This window comes from Synchytrium microbalum, assembly GCF_006535985.1.
Source record: "Synchytrium microbalum strain JEL517 chromosome Unknown SmJEL517_scf0019, whole genome shotgun sequence".
Lineage (NCBI taxonomy): Eukaryota > Fungi > Chytridiomycota > Chytridiomycetes > Synchytriales > Synchytriaceae > Synchytrium > Synchytrium microbalum.
This window is the reverse complement of record NW_022158368.1, coordinates 12,223-33,168: the sequence shown is the minus strand read 5'-3', so window position 1 is coordinate 33,168 and position 20,946 is coordinate 12,223. Positions and strand designations below refer to the sequence as shown.

Below are 20,946 nucleotides of genomic sequence, written 5' to 3'. Positions count from 1 at the left end.
TTCACAGCTTGCCAACCCACGGCAGCGGCAAATCCAAGTCCAAATTCCCGCCACACAACACAACCCCCACATTCTTCACCCCCAACCTCCTAAACTCTGGCCTATACAGCACAACAGCAACACCAACAGCCGCCGAAGGCTCAATCACAAGCTTCATTCGTTCAAACACAAGTTTCATGGCTTGCACAATCTCGGTTTCTTCCACGGTTATAATCTCGTCAACGTGGTCTCTGATTATCGGGTATGTGAGACTACCAAGAGAGGTTAGGAGACCGTCCGCGATTGTGTTTGGGGCCGTTTGTGGAATCAGTTGGCCGGCTTGCATGGATCTGTATGCGTCATCAGCGCCCTTTGGTTCTGCGCCAATGATGCGAAGGTTGGGGTCGAGGCCTTTAGCTGCGATGCATATTCCGGATATCATTCCACCGCCGCCTATTGCAATATAATCATCAGTCCAGTGATTTCGAAATGCAAGGACATACATCCCCATACCAATTGGCACAACAATAGCATCAAGCGGTACACCCATATCCTTCGCCTGCTTAATAAACTCGAGCGCAAGAGTCCCATTGCCAGCAATAACTCCAGCATCGTTATATGGATGCACCAGTGTCGCTCCCGTTCGTTTCTGAACCTCGGCGGTGGTAGATTCTCTGGCACTGAGTATAGGCTCACATTCAATTACAGTAGCTCCGTATCCTTTGACAGCCTGCTTTTTAACTGCTGGGGCAGTGCGGGGCATGACTATCGTAGCTGGAATGCCCTTCATTTTGGCTGCGAGAGCTAGAGCTTGTGCAGCGTTGCCACTAGAAGATCCATATGTTAGAAATGTGTTGATGTAGCTATTTAAATCAGTCAACGGCCTCGTTCGAGGGTGCATACCTTGAATGCGTCACCACACCTTTGTTTCCAATGTCATTGCCAATGAGAGCTACAGCGTTGTAAAGACCTCGGAACTTGAAGGCTCCAACCTAGTTACAAGCAAATCCTAGTTATAATATGATAATTCTTGATCCAATTCAACTCGCAAATGCCTACCTTTTGAAAGTTTTCACATTTAAAGAGTAAGTTACACTCGGCAATCGATGAAAGAGTAGACGATGTGAGGACAGGCGTCACATTCGCTATCCCTTTCAGCCTCTCTTGCGCGTTTAGACAGTCCTGCAACGTGGCAGCATACGCCATTTTCAGTAGAATCTCTGGTTGTCCAAGAGTCTCTGGTTGTAAGTTGAAGGACGCAGACACATCGAGCATCGCGATGACAAATCCAAGCCGACGAGTTTGTTTACGATCTTACTTGTTTATTACTACTTTACTACTTATCAATCTCGAAATACATATACATTGTTACGTTCATTGTCACTTTTTAAACCCCCCAATAATTACACGTCAGGAAACTGTCCTCTTTTAATGCTAATACTCAACGTCCAGCAGAATATGTCTTGCGCCAAAATACATGACTCTTTGGCATCGGTTCACTCTCAGCAGCTACACCAATGAGACCCTTGTTCAAGTCCAACTCCCATGATGAGTCTAGCACTTGATCCAATACAGATCCAACACGTGTTAGCAGTGGTGATGCTGGTGGAGAAGCTTCCTGCAAATTCCTTTGATGTTGCGCAACCCAATCACCCTCATACGAAGTTCCATCCTCGTCGACTTCATCCTCTTCATCATCAAAGAGAGAGTGTTCGATTTCAGAATAGTTTGTTGATGATCGAGATCCTTCGCTAGATTCTATAGATGATATGGTCCTTGCGTCAGATTCTTCAGGCAGTACTGGAGATATAATGGCTGATGCAGGACGAGCGACTTTAATAGCTCCCTTGGGTATCTTGCCAGTCGATGGAGTCTGAGGCCTTTGTAATGATGTGGTGCGTTCTGATGTTGCTAGAGGGCTGCTGCTTACTATATTATTCAATACAGGATTCTCCATAATAGGTGGTAGTGGCCTTTCCCATGGCTCAAAGTTCTGTTTTACAGCTGCGTGATTGGATGATGGTGCTGATCCTAATGACGATAAGAGAGACAGAGCTCCAGAGCTAAAAGACCTTGCGAGAGATGATCGACTTGCTGACTTTCCTAAGGTCGGACTAGCTGAGCGTGGAATGTCATGCATGGAAACACGAGGTTCACCAGGCTTTCGAGATAATTCTTGCCTTAGCCTCTGCCCAAATCCATTTTGTTGCTGGTGGTGCTGCTGATGATGCTGTTGTTGCTGTTGAAATTGCTGATGTTGCCCATTTATAGGTTGACTACTATTGGTTGCATATGCGGGCATGGCTCGAGGTGGTGATAGAGTCTGCTTCTTTGAAATGGATAAGGTGGATAGCTTCACCTTTACCAGTCCTGATGGGGCGGTTGGCATCAGCGACCTTATACCGTGATAATCAGAAGCGGAAATGTTTGATGGGGGTGGCAAAAAGACAAGTGGTTCAGGTGTAAATATGATGTTGCTGCTACCACTAGTACTGCTACTTAGGCTCCTCCTCCTCTCATCTACTATGGTAATATGATTATCGTCGTCCGAGTCACTATCGAAATCGATCAGGTTTGATAATTTGCTAGGTGTCAGGATCAAAGAGCGTTTAGAGGCAGCAGCACTAGAGGAGGGATGTATTGTTCGTATAGATCCTTCAACTAGCATTCCACCTACTACATCTTCGAGATCTTCTTCATAAGGTTTCGAGTCCGAATGATACCCTGAATCGAGTGACTCTGACGATATCTTTTGAGATGCAGCTTGATTGGTTTGTCCAGAAGGTAGATCCATATCCTGAGACTCTAGATCTATATTATCATGACTAGGTTTCACTGGACTCTTTGGCACTCCACAGATTCTTTCTACTGCCTCACGATGTCTTCGTCGAGCACCAGGTTTATACTTCATAGCCAGTCCTAGTGCTTCGTCTTCTCTTCTACCACGTAGCAGACTCGGCGGCCTTCCATCAGATGCGAGAGATGTAGCTAGATTACGGTTCAAGATCAGCACTCGGAGTGACGATACTTGCGGATTGTTGAGTTTGGTGCGAGTGACCCGTCGTAGCTGCTTCAGTTCCAATTCTGGAGCATGACTTTGCATTCGAGCAGGAACTCTTCCAGGCTGAAGATGTGGTGGGAACCTCGCATTCGTGATATGGGAGTGCTGCTGTTGGCCAACAAGTGCTGATTTTGATGAGGATACAGAAGCCGATACGGATGAGGCCAATATGGATTTATCATACGAGAAGAACTCTCGAAATACATTGGCAGAATTCACTATAGGTGGAGTAAAAATCAGTTGCGACATTTTGAGACTAACTGTGTGTGTTGGCTGGCACATGAAAAACTGCACAAGGTTTAACTGTTCCGCAAGAGGCAAAACTGGATGTTGAGCGGAGGGATACTTACTTTCATAACGATGAAATCGCTGGCAGTCTGCCCTTTCCTAGTTCTTGAACTACTCTTCAGGTAGGCTGGTGGTTTGCTTTTGTGGCAGTTACTACGGGTGACAAAGCAAGCGAGGTTGATTGACAGGCTGACAGGAACAGAAAAGGAGATCTCGCGACATGACATTCGTGTCTTTCGATTTCACACATCGCTGATCGCGAGAAGTTCTGATCTACGGTTATGAGCAATCTTTATGTTGGTGCAAGTCACGAAGACTGAAACATTTATACAAGGACTTATAAATATCGACTGAGAGATTCAGATGTCGAAGCTTCACTCACTCCACTAATTCTTGAAGAGCCTGTCTTGCTAGTGAGAGAAGACACAGTTCGTGTCGTTCTCCCACTAGCTCTGTGTTGACGATCAGACGAAGGCACACTAGCAGAGGACCTTGCTGCGACTCCAAACTTGCGTGTCAACCTCCCATCAGACTGTGAAGACAAGACAGACGGGACACCCACAAAGTATTGCGATAGAGAAGAGTTCGTGGACTGCGACTGATGAGCACCACGGACGTGATGCCACCAGCTTGATGGCTTTTCAGGATCTTGGGTCTCGCCAGGTTCCGATACCTCCGGTTGTGGTTGATTGTCCGACTTGACACTTTTGTCGTTTACTATACCACGAGCTCTGATGCTATCTTGGGCATATACTTGGTACGTTGTCTCACCCCCGCTTTCCTCATCGAAAGGCAGCAGGCCTTCATTTACAGGCAGATCATCTGTTGCGAAGGTCTTCCGCAACACTGAATCCGCCTGGCGTCCCGGCCTCGGAGAGTCTCGTACAATCGCCACAGCGGGTGATTCCTTACTGCGGTTTGTTATAAACGGAAGGGTAAAGCGAGACCTTGCTGGTGGTTTTAGAGACATTGCCGATGGTCGTGGCTGGGGTTTTGTATCCTTGGCCAAGTAGACTGGGAATATACTGTTGCGTTTAACTACTTTGCTACGTTGCCATACTACCACGAGAAGGATCAGCACTGAGAGAACTGCAGCACCTAGACCTAAAAGAACCACATTGGTTGTGGAGAGACCTAAAACTGTTTTCGAGTTGCTGTTATCACTAGCTGCGTTTTGAGGCAGCGAAGCCACATAGGGACCTCCAGTCGCTGATACGAGGCGAGTCCTAGTTGCGGCCGCTAAGAACGCAGGCCCAGTTATCATTGGTGGCATTGCATCGGCAGCAGCAGGAGGTTCAGCGATTGGCGATGCGAGATTTTTTATACCAACTGAAGGATCTGGGCTAGGTTCTACTACTGGAGACGGTACGACTGTTGCACCTGGAGGCGACGTTGCTACTGGTATAGTTGGTGGTGTTGGTGGAGCAACGACCTTCACTGGGTCGGCAGACGGTGTTGGTTTATATTTATTCTTGTCTCGTAAATGTTCAGGATTTAGATCATGTTGCTGCCCTTGCGTTGCGGTATCTGGAGATGGATCTGCAGAAGGCATGGCGGCGAAGCCGTCTCGAGGTGACATGACTGGCGATGGCAAGGCTGATATATATGGTGATGGACTGAACGATGGTTGTGATAGAGCGCCAACTGGAATCGAGGTCTGTGGAATACCTAGTTTTACGCCGTAATCGGGCACAGATGACTGTTGAGATGGTAAATGTGCCTGCTGAGATGCTATAGAAGATGGCTGTATCGATGGTAACGGAGCGTTGATTTCGGGCACACCTAAGGATTGCTGAGGTGATAGTGATGCAGGAGGTGAAGCGAACGGTTTATTTGATGGCGATGGCTGCTTATAATAGTTATTTCTTTGGTTTCCGTTCCCTGAGCTCCCTATTTTCCACATTTGCGTCAGTAACAAGTAACAAACAATTGTCAAATGATTTCACAACATTGTTACTACGTACTACGAGCGAAGAAAACCAAACCAAACATTGATAAGGGAAAATCAAGTTACCTGGTATAGCAGAAGCAACGGCTATCTTATTCGGAGCAGCACTCGGTTGAGGAGGTTGACTGGGTTGAGAAGGTTGAGATTTTTGTGGCGAAGGGGTTGGAGAGCTAGCGGTTGAATGTCTTTGTTTGAATAGCCACGACATGTTTGTTCAGGTCTCAAAGGAAGAGACTTGTAATACGAATATTCCTCTATGCACTCTCTCCTAAGTCGAACACCTTGATCGTGAAACTTGTAGTTTGCTGGGCACGCACACCAAAGTTCTTGACTCCATTACGGTCAATTAGATTTGAAAAAGTTTTGACATCGAACGAACACCGAAAAACGTGTTCATGACGCGTCTTTAAACTGTTTATATTGACTGATCATAGCTTGCTAACTTCAACAAAAAGTTTTCCCATGTTTTTACCTTCAAATAACATCAGAAATGCTTCTGGTGCGTGTTCAAGACCTTTTACAACGGTGGTCTTGTTTATGAGCTTTCCTTCTTGAACCCACTTTATCAGGTTGGCCTGATACTCTTTGAATTTCTGAGCATAGTTTGTGACGATGAACCCACATATGGTCTATTAAGCAAACAAATTGTGTGTTGAATGAAGTGAAAGAAATTATACCAACTTTTGATAGCTGAACTTACTGCATTCTTTGTTCTAATCAATCGGTAGTTCCTTGGACCAGTAACGTTTGAAGGGTCATTATAGTTGCTTATTCCGCCGCAGGACACAACTCTACAGTACTTGGCCATGTTCTCAAACACGGCTTCTGTTACGATTCCCTCCACGTTCTATGATAGACCAGGTTTGATTCAGCATCTTTCGACCGTTTTCACCTCTGTTCGTCAGCAATTTCTCATGTAAATAGATACAAACGCACGTCAAAGTACTCGTCAACTCCGTTGGGACAAGCGGCTTTCAATTCCTCAGCGAAATTTGGACTCTTGTAGTCTACTGCCGCATCAAGCTTCAATTCTTTGAGAAGGAAGTCCAACTTGTCGCTGGAGCAGATTCCAACAACTCTGCATCCCAAGATATGCTTGTAGAGTTGAGCAGCGACCATTCCTGAATAAGAAGAGACGATTAGATAGAACGACTTAAAACACCACAACGATTGACACTTGCCAGTAGCTCCAGCAGCACCAGAAACCACACACGTCGACTTGCTCGTCAATAGACCAGGTGTCGCAGCTTTTCCTACATCAAATACACCTGCCATCGCCGTCAAACCAGTCAATCCGAGAATACTGATATAGTCGGAAACTTGGATTCCCTTTGGAATTGGTGACGGTATCAAAAGGTCACCGAAACTTCCTCTCAGAGCATCTCCACTGACAATGGCGTACTCAGTCCATCCCACGCCAAAATGGATGATGTCCCCCTTCTTGAAGTTTTTATGTTTTGATTCTTCGACAACACAGACAGTGTCGCCTCTCATGACACCTTGCAAAGGTACCGGAGCGACGTAGCTTTGTTGGTCATCTCGGATCCAGCCTCTCATGGCTTCCGAGAGAGATTGGATTAGTAAGATACCACGACGGTAACACTACAGAAACATCACACCACATACCTGGATCAAGAGACAATTGCAACGTTCGAAGCAGAACTTGTCCATCTTCAACCTAGAGAACGTGAATCAGCAACATAGTTTCGAGTTGAACAGTGGAAGTTTAAAAGTGAGTGTTTCGATATGTGATGCAGTTGTTGCATACCTTTGGCATAGTCTGGCCTTTCCTAACTTGAAAGATCTTCTTGATGTCTGGCATGCCAACAGGTCTGGCAACCAAAATCACGTCGGTATTGGCAGGCATCCTGTTCGATTTCAAAAAGCTTTGCTTGTTGCAAAGGGTTTCGTTCGTTGATGTTGAACGGTGTTCTATTAAAACAAATCGAAACGCTTAGCACAGCTTGTCACAAGCGATACAAAAATATGAGTTGCTACAGTACTAACTAGGCTTGCATTGGAACTTGACAGATTTGAATTTGTTTACAATGTCACACACTATGAATGCGTGGTCGACAGGCGCATCGTATTTTGTCAAAGAGGAATTTCTGCTTCAATTCTTCAATCTTCAATTCAATATTTGAAGCGTGGTGACGCGTCCGTAAGCCTTCCTGGTGTCAAGTTCTGTTAAAGTTGAAAATTGGCCCAATACTTGACGCGTCAACAATTTTCAGACCAGTGAGGCGAAATCTGCCAGGATATTTCAAACGGAATAGCATATAAATGAACTATTCAGCCCTGTCAATCAACGGGAATCCTATTGTAATGTGACCGCACAGTCTATTTTTTTATACTCATCAAACTACAGCACAGAGGATGACGAGCACTTTGATTAAGTGTGCGTCCCTGAGACGAGGCATGCCGATAGCAAGCCATGCATCAACAATATCTACTTATAGAACGACTCCTCTAGCAGCCACAGGGAGCTTGTATGCACCAATATTAAAAAACCAACTAATACAGCAAGGACAACCATCACATCTCTTCCATACCTCCCAAGCATCGAATTCCCGTTATCCACCACTACAAGTGTCGTTCTCAAAACGGGCCCGTCAGAAAATAATAGCTCGTCAAGAAAAGTTGCGCATGATATTGGGACCCAATGTTAAAATAAGGAATCCACTAGCGCCACCACCGCCAGCACCTGAAAAGCTTATATTACCATTTTGGGCTACTAATACCCAGCCGCCTGCACAGGAGATTATACCTGGTAAACCGTGGGACAGTTTGACTCTGTATAGAAGTAGATTGCAGCAGAAAAAAGATGCAGGTTTGCCATCATCGGACGGTAGTGACGCATCAGCAGACAGTAATAATAGTAGTACGCCAGTGGCAGATACTGGTATTAGGCAGAGAGCCCGCAAAGTAATAGAACAGGTGACATCAACAGGTCGCCTGGAACTTCCATCCCAAGTCATACCCAAAGCAACGCTTGAAGCTCCATTACCACCATCAGCAACACATCTAGCACCAGCAGAAGGCACTCCTATACCCCAAGTGTCAACTCTCGCACCACCATTCTATGCATATAATCTAACACCACAAGACGTATCTCTACTCTTAAACGACACACCCCTAGCTACCAAAGAACTAGTAACACAACCCCTGGACGTAACACGACCCAACGTTGACGAACGTGCCGAAATAGTACGTCGTTTAATCGCACTCGAAAACCAGGACGCTCAAGGAATCCGAAAATTTAATATCCGGCGATGTATGGAAATGTTTGGTAAACGGGTTGGTGACTCGGGGAGCTCGGATGTCCAGGCTGCTATCGCTACTGTACGTATACATGCCATGCAGGATCATTTAGAAAAATGTAAGAAAGATATCGGTACCAAGAGAGCATTGCAAGCATGGGTTAGTAAACGTGAAAAGATGCTTAAATATTTGAGGAGGACGGATTTGCAGAGGTTTGTTGAGACCTGTAAGCTCATTGGGGTTGATCCAGATACTATAAGGGTGTCAGCTGCCAAACGTAGCAGTGCGAAGATATTGTTGCACGTGCAGTAGAAACAGCTGTATGGACACGTAAAGAGGGTACAATAGATCACTAGTTGCATAGTACTTGAGTTTGGAAATTGCCTTGGTTTCATTCGTCTCGTCGCGTGAAGCCTTCTTACGAGAAACCTTTGAGCCAAAGAGGTCATGCTCATGCCTGCAAAACCTCGTTATCATTCATTCAACGCGAATCTTATAACCACGACACGGCCGAAACCCTTTGGTGCTGGCGTTTGTGACCTCACCTCACGACGACTTGTACAACATCGAAACACACTTTCCATCCCACGAAAGTATTGCAAGCAAGCTATTCAAAGGCAAGCTTTAAGATCTGTTATTCTCTTCAATTCCAATCTCTAAATCCGTAGAAACATGTCATTACGATGTAAGAGGATTGATGTTGCACCTAACAGCGTTAAAAAACTCGCAAAGCGTAAACTGGCGAACTAACACACTGAACTTTTCAATGATAAAGTCGATAACAAGGTCGCTGTCATCACTGGAGCTGGAAATGGGCTCGGTAAGCTCTTTTTCCAATCGCTTTCTTTGACAGAAATTGATTTGTCTTGAGTTTGGATTTCGTGGGTTGTTCACCATTTGCTGGTTACTAACCGATACATCTCCAGGTCGTGCCTATGCATTGCTGTTTGCGAGCCGAGGTCTGTTGTCTGGCCACTGGTATCGTCTTTGAATGATACAAGCTGATTTAACACGTTTGCGTCAACAAGGTGCCAAGGTCGTAGTTAATGATTTAGGTAAGTATAGATGATGTAATTTAGTTGATATGATGTGATGATGTGATTTAGATGATCAAGCGGAAAATTCTGGGCCTGAAATCAATTTTACTCATTACTTCCACATTCTCTCAGGCGGTTCTGCTTTTGGACAAGGTGCATCAAAAAACGCAGCGGACAAGGTCGTCGACGAAATCCGTGCTGCCGGTGGAACAGCTGTAGCATCCTACGATTCGGTTACAGAGGGTGAAAAGATCATCGATGCGGCCATCAAGGCTTTCGGACGAGTTGATATTCTAGGTAGGTTACCCGTCCATGAACTTTGATGGTTCTTAAACCGACACTAACTGTACGTGTAACTCAGTCAACAATGCTGGTATTTTACGAGACAAGTCTTTCGGAAGAATGAGTGACGAAGATTGGGACTTGATTCACCAAGTCCACGTCTATGGATCATACCGATGTGCCAAGGCTGCATGGCCACACATGCAAAAGCAAAACTATGGTCGTATTATCAACACCAGTTCGACCAGTGGAAGTAAGTTGAACGAGATTCGTTGGATTTTGTGTTTGTATAAAACAAGAGTTCTCACCATCATATTTATCAGTCTACGGAAACTTTGGTCAGGCAGTGAGTTATTTAGAACATGAGATCAGAAAGTCGCTGCCGTCAGCCCTATGCATTGTTGACGATGATTTTCCACATAGAACTACGCAGCTGCCAAGCTTGCGTTGCACGGCTTCACTCTCAGTCTATGCAAGGAGGGCGTCAAATACAATATCAAATGTAATACTTTGGCCCCAGCTGCTGGCTCCAGATTGACCGCCACCGTTTCGAGCCCTGAGCGTGTCGAGGCAATGAAACCAGACTATGTCGCATCCCTCGTCGGATACATGTGTCACGAGAGCTTCCCAGACACTGGTCTATTATTCGAAGCCAATGCCAACTGGTAAGCATTCGTGTTTGCTGATCACAAGAAAATCGGTTTACGATTTTCGTCGTTGTAGGTTTACCGAATACAGATTTGAACGATCCAAGGGTGCTGTATTCCGTTTGGACGAAAGTTACACTCCCGCAGCAGTTCGAGCTCGTTTTGGAGAAATCGTTGACTTTAGTCAACACGAGTACCCCAACATGAACTCTGGTGTCTCCAGCATGGACAGAATCAAACAATCTATGGCTCTACCCAAGAACCCACAGGGAACCGCTATCCGATTCGATGATCGAGTTGCTGTCGTAACTGGTATGCGCCTCGCTGTATTTTTTTCATTTCCCTCTAAATTTTTATGGTCGTTGGTCTTTAATGTCTCCGAATGCTACAAAACTTACTAATTGTACCAATGCTTTCATTCTAAAGGTGCTGGTGCTGGTCTTGGTCGTGCTTAGTGAGTTTATGAAGAAACACGCAAATGCGTCCAAACAACATTCAAATTAACTGCTGTACTTTTAGCGCTATGCTCCTTGCTAGCTTGGGAGCTAAAGTTGTCGTCAACGATCTTGGAGGTAATTTGATTAAAACGAAGTTCATCCCCACAAAAGGGGGAAAACGACAATGACCCATCTTGCTTGTGTTATGATTTTAGGTGCCTTCAACGGAGTTGGATCCTCTAAATCTAGCGCTGACAAGGTAAGAAATATCCAGATAACTCTTGAATCCAGCCATGTCCCTAAAATACTAGTATTGAGACTAACCATATGATGCACAATAGGTTGTCGAAGAAATCGTTGCTGCTGGTGGTATCGCCGTAGCCAACTACGACAACGTAGAACAAGGCGAGAAAATCATTGACACTGCAATCAAGGCTTTCGGCAAAATTGATATCTTGTAAGTTATCAATATTTTTTGCCTCCCAAAAAAAGTGCTGATGTGTTCAACCTAACATCTTCATTGTCGTAGGATCAACAATGCTGGTATTTTGAGGTATGTAGTTGCTTCAGTCTTAATACCGTCGTCAATCCACAGGATTTACCACTCTCAGACTTATGATGCTCAACACTAACATTTTATGCGGGAAACAGGGACAAATCGTTTGCCAGAATGACAGACGATGATTTCGATATCATTCAACGTGTGCGTCATCAATATCTGACTGTTGCCAAACCATGGCTGTCAATTGTTCACAAACACTGAATCCCTAACATTTTCAATGATCGCATTAGGTACACTTGAAGGGAACCTACCGCACATCCAAGGCAGCATGGGAGCACATGCGCAAACAAAAATACGGAGTATGCGAAATTTGGCTTTGGATGTAAAACTTCGGGCAGATTTGTGCTTACATTCTGAAACGTCTGTAGAGAATCGTAAACACTACTTCTTCAGTCGGTCTCTATGGTGAGGTATTGGAAGCCATTTTTGTCACTCAGGTTTTTGACTCTTCTTGTTTTGTTAGGAAACTTTGGTCAAGTATGTCAGGACAAGATCAAATTTGAACAAATTTCTACCTGTTGCTAACAAATCACCTCAGACCAACTACTCTTGTGCCAAGCTTGGTACTGTTGGTCTATCCAGCACATTAGCTATTGAAGGAATGAAGGACAACATTAACGTAAACGTCATTGGTCCCGGTGCAGGAACTCGACTAACGTGAGCCGTTAGTTCGAAACCTTCCATTTTTTAAGCGCTGAAGGGTTTTTTTTCGCTAGTGCCACCGTCATGCCACCGGAAATGGTTGAAGCATTGAAGCCGGAGTATTTACAAACACTGGAATCCGATATCAGCTTTCGTTATCCAATATCAGCTTTCGTTTGTCCTAACAAGTAACCTCACCGTAGATACGTTGCACCACTCGTCGTATACCTCTGCTCAGAAATCTGCCGTGAGACCAACAATGTCTTTGAATCCAGTACCGGTTGGGCTGCCAAGGTCAGATGGCAACGAAGTGCAGGTAAATCAACACAGATCCCTCACTAGGCGGGAAGCACGAAGATGTATCTAAGATTTTGCTTCGTAATAGGATACTTCCATCCCTTCGGCAAGGTAGCCAGCATTGAAGAAATCCAGGCCAAGTACCCGCAAATTCGATCTTTCGAGAGTGGTTTTGCTGTAAGTTGCAAAATAAAACATGTCCCATTGTTTTTTTCTTTTGGATGCTAAAAATCTCCAATATCTAGTACCCTGAGCGCTCAATGGACTCTGCAGCAATGGCTTCCACCAACTTCCCTGACGAACTACGAAAAGTGGCCAAACGACTTCCTCGAGGGAACGCTGCTGCAGCAACTGACTCCAAACTCTAAAAAAATCTATTGTTCTGTTACGAACTTGTTTCTCTTGAAAAAAATGTTGAATTCGAATTTTTGATGTCGAAGAACATGTTTTAACGCGAAGAGTTTTGATTTTCTAATGCTTGTATATTATATTTGGGGAAACCCAACATCAGCTGCACACAAAACAATGACAGAAAATACCGAGAACTACTCAATACACCTCCGTTATCACATCTTTCCTTTAGGACGTGCAGCAGCAAGCACTGTTTGCAGTTTGCTATTGGAAAAAAGGCAAATTAGATTTATATCACAGCAGTATCGCGAAGGCTTTCGAAAATCTCGTACGTTGCGAGCATCATATTGCCTTTCAATTTAATCTTCAGAAGAGAGATTGTTAGATAAAGGTATAGCAAAGTCAGTAGGGGATAACAACTTTGACACTGGCAATGAAAACTTGGAAACTTTGGTAGTGAAAATCATACCTTTCCTCCCATGAACAATTTCTGAGCATCAGCTTTGCCACCTTTTCCAGCAAAAAAATTAACAATCAATCAGAAAAGTCGCATTGAAATTCGCTTACCAGCAAGAGCAACAAAGTCCTTGTCAGCGATTGAAATCACAACATCAGCCTTGGTAGGTGCAGCGCCAGTTCCAACGCTTCCAGTTCCATTCTAAATCAATTGAAACAAGACCTTGAGTCAAGACCAAAAAAATTATCCAAAGACAATTATCGTCAATACCTTCAAGTCAATAAACCACGATGACATCTTCTTGGCATCATTGGTAATATCGAATTGGAAGACGGCCTTGACGCTGGTAACCTGTTTCTTTCGATCCGCTTCAGACATTGCAGTAATACCGGCAGCTACCGCTTCAATAATGGCCGATGATTCATATCCTGGTACGGATAATTTTGGAGCAGAGGTAGCAGCAGCCTTGGCAGGAACAGATGATGGAGCAGGGAACGCTTGGAAGACTGTTTGAAGTTTGGTTGCCAAAGCCATATTGCCTTTAAGCTAGAATCGATAAAGGATCCATTAGTTAAATATTCGAAGAAAACGAGTGAAGTAGAGACTACAAAACACCTTATAGATGGGACTCACCTTAATCTTTCCAGACATGAACATTGTCTGTGCATTGCCCTTTCCAGACTTATGAGAAAGGCAGAGAACAAATTAGTTTGACAACCCCAAAAATATTAGGTTACGCAGTTCTTCTCCATGCTTACAGCAAGATTGACCAAATCGTCATCCGACAATATGATGATACAATCAGCCTTTCCAGGAGCAGCACCTGCGCCAACGGCACCGTCTCCATTCTTCAAGTCAACAAACCAACTTGCTGTCTTTTTAGCCGAGTTAGTCAAATCGAATTGGAAGATGGCTTTCGTCTTGTCGACAATTTTTTTGCGTTCAGCAGAGGGCATAGCACCCATTCCAGATTCAATTCGTTCAAATAAGGCTGAGGCAGCGAATCCAGCGACAGAGACTTTGGATCCAAATGGTGCAGATGCAGTTGCTGGAGCGGAAGCGGTGGCAGAAGCACCTGAACCTAAAGAAATAAGGACCAAACGTTGAGATCCCAAATATGTGTCATTTCGTGCTGCACCGAAAGCGGTCTTTTTCCCCTACACTCAAACTTCAAGCTTACCTGCAAGTTCGACAGCAGCATTCGAAATAACAATAACATCCCTCTCTACAACCTTCACTTGGAATATGACTTTTGAACCTTCCTTCCACATTGAAGTTTCAACAGTTTCTCCAGGAAAGACTGGTCCAGCAAACCTGACTTTCATTGCCTTGAATTTCTTTGGATCACTGTCACAATACTTTTGAAGAATGTGACGACCAGCAAAGCCCAAAGTGCAAAGTCCATGTAAAATGGGTACATCGAAGCCGCCCATCTTGGCCATTGATGGATCAACATGGAGCTATCAAAAGGCAGTAAATGGTTAGCACCTGAGATAAAAAATGGAAAATGGCACAATAAAATACACACAGGGTTGTAGTCACCACTCAATCGGTACAAGACAGCCTGCTCTTCAGTAGTCTTGTCACGGACAACTGCATCAGCAGGTCGCTTTGGTGGATTGTTAGCAGCAGTAGCCTCGCCTCGTTCAGAAGCTTGTTGAGCACCACTACCAAATCCACCAAGACCACGAATGAAGGTAGTCATTTCGTTCTCGGCGACGACATTTCCAGATTCATCTACGGTTGTCGTGCCTACAACAACAGCGGCTCCAGAAGACTTGTCTTGGATGTCAATGATACGACATGTAGAACTCAAAGTTCCTGAAGTTGGGAATGGTCGTTTGATGACGATGTACTGTTCACCGTGAAGCAGCATCATCTGAAAAATATATAATTTGGTTGAGATGTTAGGTTGGCTTCCAGCCGCAATGAGGCCTTATTGATGATGTATCAAACACGTACAGGTACTCACAGGATTGAAGTTTGGTAAGAAGTCGCCGAACTTGACGCTCTTCGTCACACTGAAGAAGGCAGGCATCACACCAAAGGTGGGTAAGGCCGAGAAGTTTTCAGAATTCTCATATACAAAGTTGAGATCATATCGTTTAGCACCAACACCTAGAGCATATCTATTTTATTATCCACAAACAAAACAATGGTGAGTATTTGACGGGAAGAAAAGGAAAACGAAACTCATGGTGACTCACAATATGACATCTCGCTCTGTATACGTAAAGACGTCCTTCTCAAACACCATCTTCTTGGCAGCTTCGACGTTAACGTCACCAGGTTTCAAACCACCTTTACCAGCTTTCTTTGCAGCTGGCGCAGCTTTAGAAGCATCAGATCCTTGGTTTGTCGTGTTGGCTATAATACGTGCAATTGATTCTCCAATAGTTGCTGGGTAAGTTGCTCGTCCATCGTCAAAGTTGCAAATTTCTGCAAATTTGGCAGCAATATGTTCTGGCAATAGTGTGCGAGAGTGTGGGAAGCCTACACCACCAGTCGATTGAAGACGTAGCTTGGCGATCCAACCACAGCCAACCTGGTGTAATCAAGGTTAGCAACCAAAAAGCGGTGGAATGTAGATCGCACATACCTCGAACAATGAACCAGTTTCAGTGCAAGATTCATGGGCAAGGAAACCAGTCAATGGAGCAACGTAACTAATTACACAATGTTAAACCGAAAAACCCCTGCTTTTTCACCTAGAAATTACTTACTCTGGTTTCAATGCTTCCACCATCTCCGGAGGCATCACGGTGGCCGTCATTCTTGTGCCAGCATTTGGACCTTGAATAGCAAGCGTTTAGTTTACAACAAAATGCAAAAGTCTTGAAACGTAAACAACTTACCGACAGTGTTGCAAGTAATGTTGTATTTCTTTCCTTCGATAGCGACAGTGTTGCTCAAACCTAGAATTCCCAGCTTGGCAGCTGAGTAGTTGGCCTATAAAACGTGATTAGCGCCCTTCATCGAAAGAGGGAACGGTGTTTGCCAGACATACTTGACCAAAGTTTCCTAACGAAAAAGGACATTGAGTGAGAAAAGTGAATGTGATGACTAAATTCAAGATGGGGTGTCTCACCATAAAGCCCAACGGCAGATGTTGTGTTGATGATTCTAACAGGAGAGATCATTTGAGGACGCAATTTCATATGAACAAACGAGAGTCAAGCTCGTGAATCATACCGGCCGTATTTCTGCTTCATCATCACATCGAAAGCTGCTTTTGTACACTTGTAGGTGCCTCTCAAGTGGACCTTGTGAACCAAGTCCCAATCTGAGTCCGCCATCCTTTGGAAGGAGATATCACGCAGGATTCCTGCAATAAACAGTGGATCAGCAAACCATATAAAACTAGGTGGACAATCAATATTACGTACCTGCATTGTTCACTAAACTAAAGGAATGAAAGAGTGATATGAGCAGGAAGACTTCAAAGTCTTGGCTTGACCAAAAAACAACAGCTTTCCGACGGAAAACCCAAACTACATGTCAGTTTGGAGCTTACATGTCAACTCGGCCAAATGCTTTCATAGCTATTTTGGTAATGATTGAGTCAGTACCGAAACTGAAACTGAAGATTATTTAGCAATCTGTTACCGTACCTGTCTCGATGACTTTATCTCCATCTTCCACACTGTTGTAATTTGCAACAGCTTTCCCTCCAAGTTGCAAAATCTCATTTACAACAGTGTCAGCAGCTCGTGCATCACCTCCGTCTCCTTTGAAAGAGCCACCAAGCTAGACGGCCGAAAAAGATAAACGAACATAAGAACCAATACAACCAGTAAAAGTACATAGCCACCCTCACATCATTGACGACGACAGCAGCACCCAGACGAGCAAACATCAAAGCATATTGACGACCAAGACCAGCTCCAGCACCAGTAACCACAGCGACCTTGCCATCATATCTCAAGGCACCAGGATTTCCAGTAAAAGGTGGTGATGTGGAAGCAGTCTGAAGATGAGCAAGCCAATCACTGTCACCAAGATTAACTGGATGTTCAGCACCATCGAAGGCTGTGACTTCCTTCCATTTGGCTTGGACTGCAGCTGGAGTGAATGTTGGATCAGTCTTGAAGTGAGCGCCCTTTGAGCGTTCCCATCGCAGCTTTCCGACGAATCCTGCTCCACATTCAAAGAGACCGCCATTTGCTTCACACGAGTCGTGAACTAGGTATGCGACCAACGGAACGATCTGGGAAGTAAAATTGATTTTTATTGATTTGTGTGAGTTAACCGAGTTGATAGACAGGTTCCAGAAATTGCAAGAGCGACGAGACTCACATAGTCTGGCTTGAGGTTGTCAAACATTTCTTTTGGCATGACTGATTCAGTCATCCTTGAGGCGGCAACTGGAGCAATCGAGTTGCAGTGTATGTTCCTTATTAAAGAGCGAGTGGTTGATAACGAGGAACCCCATCATACAGATATACGGATACCGTACATACTTTTTTTCCCCTTCACGAGCCAAGGTCAGAGTAAAGCCGTGAAGAGCGTACTTGGCAGCTGAGTAGTTGGCCTAACAAGAGCAAATGTAAACAAACAAAGGATCAAGGCAGCGCTGCATACTATTACCTGGCCAAAGTTGCCATAGATGCCAGCAGCTGATGCAGTATTGACAATACGACCATAGTTTTGCTTTTGCATATGAGGCCAAGCAGCTTTGGCACATTTGTATGCTCCGCGAACATGCACTCTAAGAAGGGAATATAAATTAGATTCTGAGATGTTGTCAGCCCTTTCAATATGTCAACTTTTATGCTTACCGTTGCACCAGGTCAAAATCTTGATCAGTCATGCGAGCAAGCGTTTTATCGCGTAAAATACCAGCATTGTTAATCAGAATATCGACACGTCCATAAGCCTTGATGGCTGATAAAAATCATCAAGTTAGAAAACGTGTTTTACAAAATGCAATGACTTTCGAATACGAAATCTTACCGGTTTCAATAATCTTGTCTCCATCTTCGACAGAATCATAGTTGGCGACTGCAGGAATATGGACGCATTAGAAATTCAAATGATAAAAGTCCAACTGAATTTAACAGATTTTTTTACCTGCAACGCCCTTGTTGGCAACGATTTCATTGACAACTACGTCAGCAGCTCGATGAGATACAGCTCCACCATCTCCAGATACAGATCCACCCAAGTCGTTGACCTGTAAATGGAAATGTGACGTTAATATTTTTGAAGATGTGTCACTTTGCATACACGAATACAAAACTTACAACAACTTTGGCACCACGAGAAGCAAAGAATAAAGCATATGCCTAAATTGAAGTTAAAATAGAGGTTAGATGGACACCGAGTCAGGATGATGTGGAGGCTCGAGAAATACAACGACGTGTCACGAAGTTCAAGGTGGATTGAACATCGAAACACCGTCTTGGGCCGTTGCGAAACAATATTGCAATTTCATGAATTACGAATGAACTCAAGTACCTTTCCAAGTCCTAAAGTAAAAATTTAAAGTCAGAAACAACACGTGAAATTCAAGACTACTGAAATGTTTTGAATGCAGGTGAATGTCAAGCGACAACAAGGGAAGAACACATAGCAAGATGCCAGCAAAATGATGAATTTAAGAAGGGCGAGGAATCCATGGAAGAACTACCGCCCGCCTTTGTCAAAGGAAGGGAAAAACTCAAATGCATTTCTGACTATTTCTCGCTTCAGCGAGACTCGTAAAGGAAAGAGAAGCACTTACCTCCACCAGCGCCCGTGACCACAATAACCTTATTGTCGAATCGTAGCTCGCTCATGTTTGTTCTTCAAGTTTTTTGCTCTTGCTTGATTACTTGAAAATTACTACTGCCTATACATATCCCCTTTGGTTCACTTTAGGCGTTGCATTCCGTTGGCCCATGAGAACTGAACGGCAACGATAACGGACGCGTCTGAACGCAACGGGGTCCTGAATTTCTTATTGGCAATGGTATGGCAACGGAGACCTCAAGAATGCAACGGCCAACGGTTTGCTTTCTCAGTGACCGCTAAAACAATTGTGTCAGAGCAGTAAAAATACAGAATTCCCTAGTTTATGGATATTACGCCTCAAATATATCGGTTTGGCCCTCTGTGCTGCGTTGGGTTGAGCTTCATCAGATAGATCTACCAGTTTAAAAGGCGATCCCGTCCAGTTTACAGCAGGATTCCCTTACTGTGATCCCATCAGTGTTCGCTCTGGTATATCTTTGAAAACAAAATAGAAATATTTGTTGCTTGAGTTTATACTGTGTATACTGCGGTTTGACAGTGTCAAATTGACGCTGAAGCTTTGAGGAAATATTGTTTCAACGAACTAGTAAATTGACCTGAATGACGAGCATGGAAGAGGATCAAAACAATTTGCTACTACAAAACCAGTTTACCGTTGTGTCTAAACCGCGCAATGGCAACGGATTTATTGTCTCGTTTGGCAACGCAACGGAAGTCGTGACAGTTGCTGACGATGTGAACAATGTGTGTAGATGTGAACAATGTGTCAACTGCGGTATGACTACCTACACTTGCTAATTCTCCCATCTGAGTGCGTTCATCAGGCCTTATCATCGAGGACAGCTTATTAGTGATGCCTAACGATTAGGATTACTATGATGATACTAAGAAGGATGCTCATGGCAATCGCATATTCGATTCGTTTGATGCACAAATCGCTGTTCGCATCAAGAAAGACGAGCTATTAGCCCTCATCAACGATTTGGAAGCTGGTTAGTACCTTTATGGTTGTTGCAGAAATCCGTACTAATGATATTCATCCAAAATATAGATGCTCCCGTTATTAACCAGTGGAAAATCAAGTTGGAATGTCGACGACAGGTGTATTATTGTAGTATTATTGGATTACATACAGATTGGAGAGCTAGTAAACCATCTATACCTGAATCAAAATTTCATTGCTCATCCAAAGAACGATTATTGGCCTACTTGGTCAAGATGGTATTGGCAAGTACGCCACGAACTCTGTCATAATCCGTTCGTTCATTTCTTACATCCAGACAAGATAATCGACAAGATAGTCGAGTAGTATTTGAATGTTAAATTGAGTTTCCCAGTTGACACCAATGTAAACTATTTGCCGGAACTGAAGAATCGATTACAGAATGTAAAAACAAAACCATAGTTTCAAGAGATATGTAACAATCATTTATGTTTAATATGATACACCGTTATACATTCATGAGCTGCCATCCCGGGCGAACGGACACTTTGGCATAAGAGTCTTCGTCGCCAGCTCCAGGATATACTCCTATTGTTTGTAGTTGATGTATAATAGCCGTCCAAAACTCGAGGGTTTTCTGGTCGTTCAATATGTCGGACGGCAAAATGAAATAATACTCTGGTTCCTTAACAATAGGACGTAGGTAAATCTTGACCAATCCATTTGCCTTCAGTGCTTGCTGGTGCTCAGTAATGAATTTCGTTGCTAAAGCAAAATAGTGGGTCATTTGCCATCATAAGGAGGCAAAATTTGAAACAGAATTACCTTTGCTAATTGGGTTGGCACCACCTAAAGTCGTAGCCATCTCCTCTCAAGGATTGGCACTCGAATGGATTCAAAACAAAGTACGAAGCTTTAAAAAGGGGAAGCAACACCACCATCTTTCAAACGGCAGCAATACAGAGAGCACTTGGGCATTGAAAGTCTTAGAGATCAACAAGCTACGAGCTGTCTCTCGTAT

The 20,946-nt window shown here is 44.0% G+C and overlaps 5 protein-coding genes across 5 annotated transcripts; 2 read left to right on the top strand and 3 right to left on the bottom strand.

Annotated features, from left to right (window-relative positions):
• Window position 1: 1 nt before the first annotated feature.
• Window positions 2-1,254, bottom strand: SmJEL517_g03511 (uncharacterized protein; the record flags this gene model as incomplete). The annotated part of the gene is made up of 4 exons (XM_031169439.1): window positions 2-432; window positions 493-806; window positions 883-971; window positions 1,039-1,254. The coding sequence occupies 4 exons, from the start codon at window positions 1,252-1,254 to the stop codon at window positions 2-4; spliced, it is 1,050 nt and encodes a 349-aa protein (XP_031024574.1).
• Window positions 1,255-3,665: 2,411 nt separating this feature from the next.
• Window positions 3,666-7,143, bottom strand: SmJEL517_g03510 (uncharacterized protein; the record flags this gene model as incomplete). Its single annotated transcript, XM_031169438.1, has 7 exons — window positions 3,666-5,218; window positions 5,343-5,401; window positions 5,838-5,905; window positions 5,977-6,123; window positions 6,213-6,835; window positions 6,903-6,954; window positions 7,045-7,143. 7 exons carry the CDS (start codon window positions 7,141-7,143, stop codon window positions 3,666-3,668), a joined length of 2,601 nt encoding a protein of 866 aa, XP_031024573.1.
• Window positions 7,144-7,652: 509 nt separating this feature from the next.
• SmJEL517_g03509 (uncharacterized protein) lies at window positions 7,653-8,849 on the top strand (the record flags this gene model as incomplete). Its single annotated transcript, XM_031169437.1, has 1 exon — window positions 7,653-8,849. One exon carries the CDS (start codon window positions 7,653-7,655, stop codon window positions 8,847-8,849), a length of 1,197 nt encoding a protein of 398 aa, XP_031024531.1.
• A 360-nt stretch (window positions 8,850-9,209) lies between these two features.
• Window positions 9,210-12,809, top strand: SmJEL517_g03508 (uncharacterized protein; the record flags this gene model as incomplete). Its single annotated transcript, XM_031169436.1, has 23 exons — window positions 9,210-9,222; window positions 9,313-9,357; window positions 9,464-9,496; window positions 9,566-9,592; window positions 9,707-9,871; window positions 9,936-10,109; window positions 10,180-10,202; window positions 10,280-10,521; window positions 10,580-10,815; window positions 10,930-10,957; window positions 11,023-11,075; window positions 11,156-11,199; window positions 11,282-11,397; window positions 11,470-11,493; window positions 11,592-11,643; window positions 11,733-11,801; window positions 11,871-11,907; window positions 11,966-11,979; window positions 12,041-12,159; window positions 12,219-12,263; window positions 12,348-12,460; window positions 12,530-12,618; window positions 12,687-12,809. The coding sequence occupies 23 exons, from the start codon at window positions 9,210-9,212 to the stop codon at window positions 12,807-12,809; spliced, it is 1,884 nt and encodes a 627-aa protein (XP_031024532.1).
• A 198-nt stretch (window positions 12,810-13,007) lies between these two features.
• Window positions 13,008-19,026, bottom strand: SmJEL517_g03507 (uncharacterized protein; the record flags this gene model as incomplete). Its single annotated transcript, XM_031169435.1, has 30 exons — window positions 13,008-13,056; window positions 13,125-13,156; window positions 13,262-13,302; window positions 13,360-13,450; window positions 13,520-13,795; window positions 13,883-13,930; window positions 14,008-14,330; window positions 14,430-14,709; window positions 14,778-15,128; window positions 15,222-15,378; window positions 15,457-15,794; window positions 15,849-15,915; window positions 15,973-16,042; window positions 16,105-16,198; window positions 16,257-16,270; window positions 16,338-16,372; window positions 16,442-16,574; window positions 16,636-16,652; window positions 16,764-16,791; window positions 16,861-16,996; window positions 17,067-17,456; window positions 17,546-17,642; window positions 17,710-17,780; window positions 17,837-17,957; window positions 18,028-18,133; window positions 18,203-18,250; window positions 18,320-18,422; window positions 18,493-18,534; window positions 18,707-18,717; window positions 18,972-19,026. 30 exons carry the CDS (start codon window positions 19,024-19,026, stop codon window positions 13,008-13,010), a joined length of 3,624 nt encoding a protein of 1,207 aa, XP_031024527.1.
• Window positions 19,027-20,946: the final 1,920 nt, after the last annotated feature.